Here is a 12,105-nt window from a genome sequence, read left to right on the forward strand (position 1 = left end):
GTAATATCATGTACATCAGAACCGCAAATAAAGGAAAATAACATTTGGTGGGGTCACACAAGGTTTGATAAGAAAACATCATTTTGTTCTTCCTAAACTAAAGTCTCTGCCCTTGAGCCAAGAGTTCAATATCAGTCTCAGCAGCTCTAATGCTCTCTCAGCTGACCCTTCTACAGGGCTAACATTTTCATGGTCATTTTCTGCGCGCTTCAGAGGCTCTAAAGGCATGTTCCTACTGGTCTTATCTGCATGGTTCTTGGTGCAGTAATTGTGATCATTTTTGTGCCAAAACCACACAGTATAAGCTTTGAAAACCACACTTGACCTCAATGTTATATGTTGAAGCACTTGGAAAAAGAAGCATCATGTTGTATTTTTTTCTGCACGGTTACATGCTAAAGCTCCTATGAAGTCAGTCAGAACCTCAGGGCTGCCCCCATGCTGCTCGAGGATTAGAGAGAGTCATGGCGCACCGCATCATATGGGTGCAAAGTATGCCTTGTGAACATGGTGCTATTGATGTCACAAATGCTACTTGTCTGTATCCTTCTCCAGGACCCCTTTGGACCCCTCTCACTGGTTGCCCCCATGCAACTAACTCAACCCTCTCTGTCCATAATAAGAATTGCTCATGGTTCATTACACTCATGGTTCATTTCATTACAGCTCTACATGTCACTTGTCTCCCAAACCATTATGCAACTGACACACTGAGGATGAACTTCCCTAGAGCCTTGTTGCTAAACCAAACCAAATAACATATAACACCAGTCACGGTCACACAGTGTGCTCCCCATACTAGTCCCTGATAACTGCTAGCCACATGACATCCAAGTATGAATTTCACTTTTACTTGTTACTGAACTGCACAGACACTGTAGCAATGATAATAACATGCATATACTACACAACATTAACATTTTCCATTTCAGTTATTTGTAAGGAGGGCACATATCTGTTCCAATGGGCTCTTGCATAGTTTTATTGACATCCTGTTCCACTGTACTTACAAGTGGGCAACTTTTAGCTAGGACTCTTACCACTGTTAAGAACAAATTCTGGAACTGGGTGGTGATGACCAAATCAGCAGGACTTTTGGTAGCAGCGTGTGGGTGTTCGTCACTAATAGGAGAGTTCCTTCAATAGATGTTTGTGACAATCTTGCTGTCGTGCTTATTGTACACCCCAAAAATGAATCCCTATCTTCAACTGTATCACGTTGCCATTTTATGTATATTCTAAGTAGGCCAAAATTCTAAAGTTTCTTCTCTAAGAATGTGCCAGTCTGAGAGAGGAATGTACTTCTTGGGGGAGATTTATCACAACCTGTCCAGGGGAAAAGTTGCCCAGTTGCCCATAGCAACCAATCAGATCGCTTCTTTAATTTTTAACAAGGCCTCTGCAAAATGAAAGAAGCGATCTGATTGGTTGCTATGGACAACTGAGCAACTTTTCCTATATACAGGTTTTGATAAATTTCCCCCCTTGTCTCCTTAGATATTTATGGCTGCTTAGACTATGCCAGTCTGAGGGGAGTACCTCTCTAGTCACTCCAGATTTTTGACCGTGATTAGACAGACCATGATAGAAGTTTGTTTAAGTTCTCTCTGAAGAATAAAGCCATGTCTGGTATCACTCCTACAAATTATTATCTGTTGATGGAACGGGACGGGAAGGGAACATTAGTTCTATATACATATATATATATATATATATATATATATATATATATATATATATCTGGAGTCCCGGTACAGGACCTGGTCCTGTTCCTGTCTAAAGTCCCCTCAGCCAGAGTCCCTTCATTCCCATAGGGCTCTCCTGCAGGGCTTACCCCTGGTCGCCTCGTATAAATTGTATATTATTTAATATATATAGATAAGATAAATGCATAGGTATTATATATGTATAGGACCTTTCCTGGGTCACGTGATGTACAGTTGTAATGTATAACTGCTTAAGCACCTTACTGGGTCATGCAATATACCCAGAGTTCACTGGGTTCAGGACTTACAGGTTTGCTGACCAATGAGCTTAGTCCAGCCCCCTATTATATAAAGGGCTGTAGCCACTAAATTCTCTCTCTTAGTTCTGGAATATCAAGCAAGCACAAACATCTCAGCAGAAATCTCAAGTCATCTAGGCCAAAGCCTAAGAACCTGCAGCCACTAAACCGTGAGTTACCAAGCTCAATCTATCAAATCGTCTGTGACTACTACCAGCTAGAATATTATAATTAGTAGCACAGTGGCATGCATCAAAGCTCATTGTTTCAAAGTCCCAGCAAGACCTGTGAGGAACCTACATTCCGGTTACCTCTTAAGAGACTGTTATGTATAATGACTGTTGCATAAAATCTTCAAGTAAAGTTCTTCAGTTTATTCATAAAGTCTGCTGTGGACATTCCGTTATTTTCCCTTCCGTTTCTGGGACGGTTGGTGGTAGGACCATTAACACTAAGGAGACTCATCTGACCTTGCCCCAACAATCAGCACGTTCTTCTAAGCAGTTGTCTAGAAATCTGAAACTGAAAATCTGAAACTGAACAAAGCTGGAGAGGGCTATAAGAAGATAGCAAACAGTTTTCAGATGTCAATATCCTTCAGTTTATTCATAAAGTCTGCTGTTGACATTCCGTTATTTTCCCTACCGTTTCTGGGATGGTTGGCGGTAGGGCCATTAACACTAAGGAAACCGGTGCGGTTTCCTTAGTGTTAATGGTATTACCGCCAACCGTCCCAGAAACGGTAGGGAAAATAACGGAATGTCCACAGCAGACTTTATGAATAAACTGAAGAACTTTACTTGAAGATTTTATGCAACAGTCATTATACATAACAGTCTCTTAAGAGGTAACCGGAATGCAGGTTCCTCACAGGTCTTGCTGGGACTTTGGTCATGACATCTAAGGGTTAATATCACCAGACCCTGCACTTACATCATGGCAACATGCCAGACACCACAACTCTCCTGGTTCACCACATATACAGTGGGGATCAAAAGTTTGGGCACCCCAGGTAAAAATTTGTATTGTGTATATGTGCATAAAGAAGCCACGTAAAGATGGAAAAATCTCCAAAAGGCATCAAATTACAGATTAGGCATTCTTATAATATGTCAACAAAAGTTAGATTTTATTTCCATCATTTACACTTTTAAAAATAACAGAAAACAAAAAAATGGCGTCTGCAAAAGTTTGGGCACCCTGCAGAATTTATAGCATGCACTGCCCCCTTTGCAAAGCTGAGACCTGCAAGTGTCATGGATTGTTCTCAATCATCATCTGGGAAGGCCAGGTGATGTCAATCTCAAAGGTTTTAAATGCCCAGACTCATCTGACCTTGCCCCAACAGCACGTCAATCAGCACGTTCTTCTAAGCAGTTGTCTAGAAATCTGAAACTGAAAATAGTTGACGCTTACAAAGCTGGAGAAGGCTATAAGAAGATGGCAAAAAGTTTTCAGATGTCAATATCCTCTGTTCGGAATGTAATTAAGAAATGGCAGTCATCAGGAACAGTGGAAGTTAAAGCAAGATCTGGAAGAACAAGAAAAATATCAGACAGAACAGCCTGCAGGATTGTGAGAAAAACAATTCAAAACCCACGTTTGACTGCACAATCCCTCCAGAAAGATCTGGCAGACACTGGAGTTGTGGTACACTATTCCACTATAAAGAGATACTTGTACAAATATGGTCTTCATGGAAGAGTCATCAGAAGAAAACCTCTTCTACGTCCTCACCACAAAAATCAGCGTTTGAACTTTGCAAATTAACATATAGACAAGCCTGATGCATTTTGGAAACAAGTTCTGTGGACCGATGAGATTAGAATTGAACTTTTTGGCCGGAATGAGCAAAGGTACGTTTGGAGAAGAAGGGGAACAGAATTTAATGAAAATAACCTCTGTCCAACTGTTAAGCATGGGGGTGGATCAATCATGCTTTGGGGTTGTATTGCAGCCAGTGGCACAGGGAACATCTCACGAGTAGAAGGAAAAACGGATTCAATAAAATTCCAGCACATTTTGGGTGCTAACTTGATGCCATCTGTGAAAAAGCTGAAGTTAAAGAGAGGATGTCTTCTACACATGGATAATGTTCCTAAACACTCCTCGAAATCCACAGGGGATTACATCAAGAGGTGTAAACTAAAGGTTTTGCCATGGCCTTCACAATCTCCTGACCTCAACATAATTGAAAATCTATGGATAGACTATAAAAGAGCAGTGCATGACAGACCGCCCAGAAATCTCAAAGAACTGGAAGACTTTTGTAAGGAAGAATGGGCAAAGATACCTCAAACAAGAATTGAAAGACTCTTGGCTGGCTACAAAAAGAGTTTACAAGCTGGGATACTTGCCAAAGGGGGCAGTACAAGATATTAACTCTGCAGGGTGCCCAAATGTTTGCAGATACCATTTTTTTGTGTTCTGTTATTTTGAAAGTATAAATGATGGAAATAAAATCTAACTTTTGTTGACATATTATAACACTGTCTAAACTGTAATTTGATGTCTTTTGGAGATTTTACCATCTTTCCTTGGCTTCTTTATGCACATTAATACAAATTTTTACCTGGGGTGCCCAAACTTTTGATCCCCACTGTGTGTGTGTGTATATATATATATATATATATATATATATATATATAGTATATCTATTATCTTATATATTATTCTCCCTAGGAGTATTGCTTGGTGCTTGCATTCCTAAGACATGGTGCGAAGGTGATAACTTCTCAAGTATAGACTTTGATAATGAGTCTCTGTCTTAAACGGGTACTCCCGTGGAAAACTTTTTATTTATTTTTTTAAATCAACTGGTGCCATAAAGTTAAACAGATTTGTATATCACTTCTATAAAAAAAATCTTAATCCTTCCAGTACTTTTTAGGGGCTGTATACTAAAGAGAAATCCAAAAAAGAAATGCATTTCCTCTGATGTCATAACCACAGTGCTCTCTGCTGACTTCTGCTGTCCATTTTAGGAACTGTCCAGAGCAGGAGAAAATCCCCATAGCAAACGTATGCTGCTCTGGACAGTTCCTAAAATGGACAGCAGAGGTCAGCAGTGAGCACTGTGGTCATGACATCAGAGGAAATGTATTTATTTTTTGGATTTCTCTTTAGTATACAGCCCCTAAAAAGTACTGGATGGATTAAGATTTTTAATAGAAGGGATTTACAAATCTGTTTAACTTCATGGCACCAGTTGATTTAAAAAAAAAAAGTTTTCCATGGGAGTACCCCTTTAAGCTGTGCTAGTCTTGTGTGTTATTTTAACTAACAATTAATTACCCATTTGACTGGACAGATAAAGATTCACACATCTGTGTTGGAGAATCCTCCATTGTATTCTTATCTTTCCAATAAATTTATTGTTGGGAATATGTTCAACTAGGTCCCAAGATATCTGAGGGTCCATCACGGTTAATTACTTGAGTTGTCAGAGTTAATCCCTATACTTCTAATTTAGTAACCATACATCATGTCTGGAATGTGGGTTTGAAATTAGCTTTGGACAGTTAACCCTTACTGGTAATGATGCTAACTGCCAATGCAATAGCACCCCCTAGCCAGTGGAGTAGCGGAGGCCCGCCCAACAGTGGTGTTGCTAGGGGGACCCACCACTGCCAACCATTTTTTCATTATTTTTTTTTAAATACCTCATTGCGCACCACCGTCGCGCACCAGGCTGTGGCGCTTGGCGGCCCTCACAGAGCAGAATGGACGCATGGCAGTTAATGACTGTGGGGCTGGTCGCATTACCAGTGCTGCGGCTACGCTGAGCGTGACTGTCAGTCCCTCTCTGCCCCCTGGAGCCAGCGCGTTTAGTTAAAAGAGCCGGAGCTTAAGTGTGAAGTGCGGCCAGACAGGGAGAGCCAGCCTGCTGTCTGCCTGCGTGTCAGTGAGTAGAGGGCAGCAGTGACAGTGTCAACAGAACACTGTTGCTGGCTTTTGCAGTCCCAAGGTGGACTGTCTTTGTGTGTGGGATGGGGTTTAGAGCCTTTAAAGCTGCTGCATTTTTTCTTTAAAGCAGTGGTCTACAAACTGATGACCTTCTAATGTTGCAAAACTACAACTCCCAGCATGCCAGAACAGCCCTTGACTGTCTAGGCATGCTGGGAGTTGTAGTTTGGCAACATCTGGGAGGTTCACAGTTTTGGAGACCTCTGGTTTAACCCCTTAACTACACAGGACGCAAATGTATGTCCTGGTGCCCTGGTACTTAACGCACCAGGACGTACATTTACGTCCCGTACATGATGTGAGCATGAAACTGGTGCTCGAATGATGCATGGTAGGTCCTGGCTGCTATCAGCAGCCAGGGACCCGACGATAATTGCGGACATCAGTGTTCGCGCTGATGTCCGCCATTAACCCCATAGATGCTGTGATCAACATATCACAGCATTTGCGGCAATGTGGGCGTTTGAAAGGATGATCAGATACTAATCAGTGCTATGCTTATGCATAGCACTGGTCAGTATCTGCAATCTAAGGATTGCTATGAATAGTTCCCTATGGGGACATAAAAAATGTAAAAAATAAAATAAAAATAATAAAGAAAAAGTCAAAAAGCCCCCCCCCCCCAAATAAAAATTTCAATGGCTCCTTTTTCCCATTTTACCCCAAAAAGCGTAAAAAATAAATTAATAAACATCTTTGGTATCGCCACGTGAGTAAATGTCTGCACTATCAAAATATAATCTACAAACAAGAAAAGCAAATGGACCGGGCACCGCCAGCAATAATAAATGTCTGTGTAACAGCAGATTGAAGATAAACGGAGATATGGATGTCCCAATGCAGACCAAGGTAAAGGGAGGTGCTCACCGTATAAGGATACTGTATGTAACGAGAAAAAGAAAAAAGTATTAGCACACACCTGAGTCCTGCTGCTGTGTCTTTTATTGTGTCAAACTTCACATGAAAGGAACATCACTCCGTAGCTGATATGCATAGCGCATAGGCAGGAGCACACACCTGGGTTACAACGCTGTTTCACGCCTCCTTGCGCTTTGTCAAACCCCCCTGGTGACTGCTTCCTGTTAGTCGTGTCTACTTTAAATAGTCACCTCCCCTTCACCAGGTGAGAATTAAAAATGTACATTTATATAAAAAACTTAGTGGTAAAAACAACAACTATAAATGAGAATCACAGAAATACATTCAATTAGTTCCTGTCATTTAAACCTAAGGTGCCGAGGGCGTCAGTTCTAATTATCCACCGTGCTTCAGCACGGGCTAAGCTGTCAAGCTTGTCTTCTCCCCTGGCAGAATTCACCACCCTTTCAATGCCGGCAAATTTTAAACCCTCTACGTTCCCCTGATGCGTATCCTTCATATGGGCTACAAATCTCGGAGCACCAATACCCGTCACAACTGACCAGATGTGCTCTTTAATGCGTAAGTAGAGTTTCCTTTTTGTACGCCCAACATAATAGAAGCCACAGGGGCAAATAATACAGTATATTACAAACGTGCTTTTGCATGTAATCAGCTGTTGCACACTAACTGCACAAGCACCGAGAGTAAAATTGCTACGGGCGAGATTCTTGCTACAGATCGAACAGTTTTTACAACTATAATTACCTGTGGGGGGTCATTCTATTCAACCAATTCTGTTCTCTACTTCTTTGTCTTAAGGGATTATTCCTTAGAATGTGGCCAATAGTCTTACTCCGCCAGAACATAATAGTCGCTGAGCCAGCCCCCTGGCCGCCCTATTGTGGCCCTATTGTGGCGGGGGTTGGCTCAGTGACCGAGGCCCTGTCTGAATATTTAGAATGGCTCCTTTCACCTTAGTGTGCATTATAGCTTTCGTATATGTCCCGCCCCCGTTTTCATCTAGGGTTCTCGAGTTGATTTATGAGTATTGTCTGAGTAGGGAGAATTGCCTTGTCTTTATACAGGGGGACTTCAACTGTGTTATGGAGGAAAACATGGACAGATTAAGAAGGGGGAATAAAGGGGTCCCCTTTGGCAAAACTGTGTAGGGAAATGGGGTTTGTGGACCTTTGGATAATTATAAATCAGGGGGAAAAATGTATTCATGTTGGAATAAATCATTCCACACTTTGTCAAGAATTGATTTGGGTTTGGGTAACAAAGAAAGTGTTAATAAAATAAAAAAAATTAGGTACCTGACTAGATGCATTTCGGATCATTCCCCATTGGAAATTATAATTGGGCCAGATAGGGTGCCAGATACGAAAATGAGGAAAATTAACCCGTACTGGCCGGAGTTGATCGATACCAGCAGTATTGCAAAGCGGATGGAGGAATTTTTTTGTATTAACTGGGACTCCGCACCAGATGAGATTGTATGGGATACCACTAAATCATTCCTTAGGGGAGAACTGTTATGGGCTATATTGAAAAAGAGAAAAGAGTTTAAAATAAAGGAAGAGTCGCTAGTAAAAAGAGGTAGTAGAACTGGAGAATAGCTTAATTATGAACCCAACAAATAGTGAACTGGAGGAGAGGTGGAAAGGAGCCCAAGATAGATTAAATGGATATTTAAGCGAGAAAAGTAAAAATAAGATGAACTTCTATGGGCAGCAGCGAGTGAAAGAACTAGGGAAACCCAACAAAAGATTAATGAACATAATTTGGAATCAACAAAAAAATAATTATGTCTCTGAAATAAAGGGTAGACAGGGAAGTATGTGCAGGGAGCCTGAGGAGATCAGGAGGGGATTTGCTTTATTTTATAAAACGCTTTATACATCAGAATTAATAAGGTCAAAGGAAGAAAAAGGAAGGTACCTGGAGAATATAGTTTTGCCAAAAGTGCCAGGAGAAGACCTAAACTCTTTAGAAGAACCAGTGACCCTAAGGGAGCTGGAGATGGCACTAGATTCAGTTAGGGGAAATACTTCCCCGGGGGGGGGGGGGGGGGGCGGGATTCCTTTTGAAATATATAGAGAATTTGGGAGGGTTCTGCTCCCCGCACTGCTGAGAAAAATTAAATCAGCTGGTGGGGAGGGGAAGCTCCCCAAATCTATGAGGGAAGCAGAGATAATTCTATTACTGAAGGTAAATAAGGATAAAACCTTGATGGAGTCTTATAGACCCATTTTATTGCTAAACATGGATACAAAGATCCTGGCCAAAACACTTGCTCTGAGACTACAGAAGGTGATCACCAGGCTGGTGCATGAGGACCAGTGTGGGTTTATACCAGGCAGGATGACAAAACATAACATTCATAGGGTACGGGTGGTGTAGGATCCCACTCCATCCTGTCATTAGACACCGTTAAAGCGTTTGACAGCGTGGAGTGGGATTTTCTTTGGGGAGTCCTTGCTAAGATGGGGTTTGGGAGAGGGTATATAGACTTACCGTATTTATCGCCGTATAACACGCATTTTTTAGGCTGAAATTTTAACCTAAAGTCTACCTGCGCTTTAAATCAATGAACTGCAGCGGCTTTTTCAAGTGCAGAGACCACCACTGCTGCCGATTCTCATCTCCCTGCTATTGGTGCCGCTGCCCCTTCTCTCCACCTGTCTATCGATGCCGCTGCCACTTCTGTCCCCCTGGCTATCGGTGCCGCTGCCCCATTGCCGCCGCTGATAGCCAGGGGGAGAGAAGCGGCGCCAGCAATGGGGAAGCGGCGCCGACAGACTGGGAGAGAGAAGGGGCAGAGGCACCCATTGCCGGCGCCGCTGCCCCGTTGCCTCCCCCATCCCCGGTTGTATAATTACCTGCTGCCGGGGGCAGGTCTGCGCTGCTTCAGGCCTGCGGTGTGCGTCCCCTGCGTTGTTGCTATGCGCTGCACGGCGCGGTGCAATGACGAGTGACGTCACTCGTCATTGCGTCTCGCAGTGCTTAGCAACGACGCAGGGGATGCCACACCGGAGGCCTGAAGCAGCGCGGACCCGACCCCGGCAACAGGTAATTATACAACCGGTGATGGGAGAGGCAACGGGGCAGCGGCGCCGGCAATGGGTGCCGCTGCCCCTTCTCTCCCCCTGTCTGTCGGTGCCGGCAATGGGGCAGCGACACCGATAGACAGGGGGAGAGAAGGGGCAGCGGCGCCGATAGCCAGGGGGAGAGAAGCGGCGGCACCGATAGACAGGGACAGGGGGAGAGAAGCGGCGGCAGCAGGGCTCTAGACCCCAGGAAAGGCAGGGGGAGAGAAGCCGGCAGCGATGGCCTCTCTCCCCCTGCCTCTCCTGGGGTCTTCTGCGGGGTAAGAAACAGTGTATCGGGGTATCCACACGCACACACACGCACCCTCATATTACAAAGGATATTTGGGTAAAAAACTTTTTTTACCCAAATATCCTTGGTAAAATGACGGTGCGTGTTATACCAATAAATACGGTAGTTAAGTTATTGTATTCGGTGGCGGAAGCTAAGGTATGGGTGGAAGGAGGTGCCTCGGAGAGCTTTGTCCTTTCACGCAGAACTAGACAGGGTTGTCCCCTCTCCCCCCTATTATTTGCACTAGTGCTTGAGCCTCTGGCTTCTAAAATTAGATCTGATTGCCAGGTGGAGGGTTTTGATGCTGGGGGGAGTGGGGACAAGATTTCGTTATACGCAGACGACATTTTGTTGTTCCTAAAAAAAAACCTGAGAGGGGGCTAGACAGAGTGATAGGGTTAATTGAAGATTATGGTTCATATGCAGGACTGGCTATAAATTGTGGTAAATCGGTAATGTTGCCCATAGGAGGTAGGGACGTTTGTGGTATTTACTTTTGTGGTATTTACATATTGGTATGTAATGTTTTCTGTGTAGTTCACTTTGCAACTGACTTTTTTGTAAATTGGTATATTTGAAAAAATAAAAAAATAAAATAAAAAATCTGCGGTAGCTCAGAGGAGCTTGCTGAACCTCTGCGACATGAAGACAGAGTGCCAGTGTGTGTTAGTTCTATATGCAGAGGTAACAGTGTGTGGTAGTATTATATTTAAAGGGCACAATGTATATCTGGTAGCATTATATTCTGAGGCCACAGTGTGTGGTAGTATTTACCAGCCGCATTGAATGACACGGTGGGCAGAGCGGAGCGGAGCTGAGGTTGGTGTCAGGAAGAAAGATAGAGTGCAAGTGTGTGTTAGTTTTATATGCAGAGTTAGAAGTGTGTGGTACTATTATATTTAAAGTGCACAGTGTAGTAGTATTATATTCTGAGGCCACAGTGTGTGGTAATATTATATGCAGATTGTGAAGTGAGGGATAGTATTATATTCAGAGGGTGCAGTTTGTGGCAGAATTATATTCAGAGGGTGCAGTGTGTGGCAGAATTATATTCAGAGGGTGCAGTGTGTGGCAGAATTATATTCAGAGGGTGCAGTGTGTGGCAGAATTATATTCAGAGGGTGCAGTGTGGGGTAGTATTATATTCAGAGGGTGCAGTGCATAGCAGAATTATATTCAGAGGGTGCAGTGTGTGGCAGAATTATATTCAGAGGGTGCAGTGTGTGGCAGAATTATATTCAGAGGGTGCAGTGTGTGGCAGAATTATATTCAGAGGGTGCAGTGTGGGGTAGTATTATATTCAGAGGGTGCAGTGCATAGCAGAATTATATTCAGAGGGTGCAGTGTGTGGCAGAATTATATTCAGAGGGTGCAGTGTGGGGTAGTATTATATTCAGAGAGTGCAGTGCATAGCAGAATTATATTCAGAGTGAGCAGTGTGTGGCAGAATTATATTCAGAGGGTGCAGTGTGTGGCAGTCCTCATTTATTTACTTAGGTTGTAACGCATAGATAATTGTATTATTTTATCTACGCTATATATTGTACACTACAGCAGGGGTGTGGAAATAAAAAAATAAAAACAAATAAAAGGGACTAAAATGGAGCACAATCTACTTGTCCCTCATGACGATCCACTTGTCCTTGTACATAAAAATAGTTTCAACCAAAATAGCCTGTAAATAAGGTCTTTATTAATAGAAACTTAATAGGTAGACCAGTGTGTCACCCCCTTAGGTGGATAGGGCTGATAAGTAAGCCCATCCCAACAAATAGGTAGTCCCCCCTTCAGGTAGGTATGTCCCTTTATCTGGTAGGTATGTCCCCTCATCAGGTAGGCAGACATGAAGGGCTCCCCTAGTATGTAAATAGGGCCCCAGATATATAAGT

At 43.0% G+C, this 12,105-nt stretch overlaps 1 protein-coding gene across 3 annotated transcripts in view; it reads left to right on the top strand.

The window, feature by feature from the left end:
* Positions 1-12,105, top strand: part of TEK (TEK receptor tyrosine kinase) — a 134,380-nt gene that overhangs the window by 25,008 nt on the left and 97,267 nt on the right. Inside the window, exon 1 of one of the 3 annotated variants that reach the window (XM_056520822.1) lies at positions 7,380-7,411. The exons of 1 other annotated variant lie outside the window; for it this stretch is intronic. In XM_056520822.1, the coding sequence (XP_056376797.1) occupies positions 7,396-7,411 (16 nt within the window). In that variant the 5' untranslated portion in view covers positions 7,380-7,395. Of the gene's footprint in view, positions 1-7,379; positions 7,412-10,158; positions 10,203-12,105 lie in introns of those variants that run through there. One more of the 3 variants, XM_056520830.1, reaches the window with a different exon arrangement.

The sequence above is a fragment of the Hyla sarda genome, chromosome 1, assembly GCF_029499605.1.
Source record: "Hyla sarda isolate aHylSar1 chromosome 1, aHylSar1.hap1, whole genome shotgun sequence".
NCBI lineage: Eukaryota > Metazoa > Chordata > Amphibia > Anura > Hylidae > Hyla > Hyla sarda.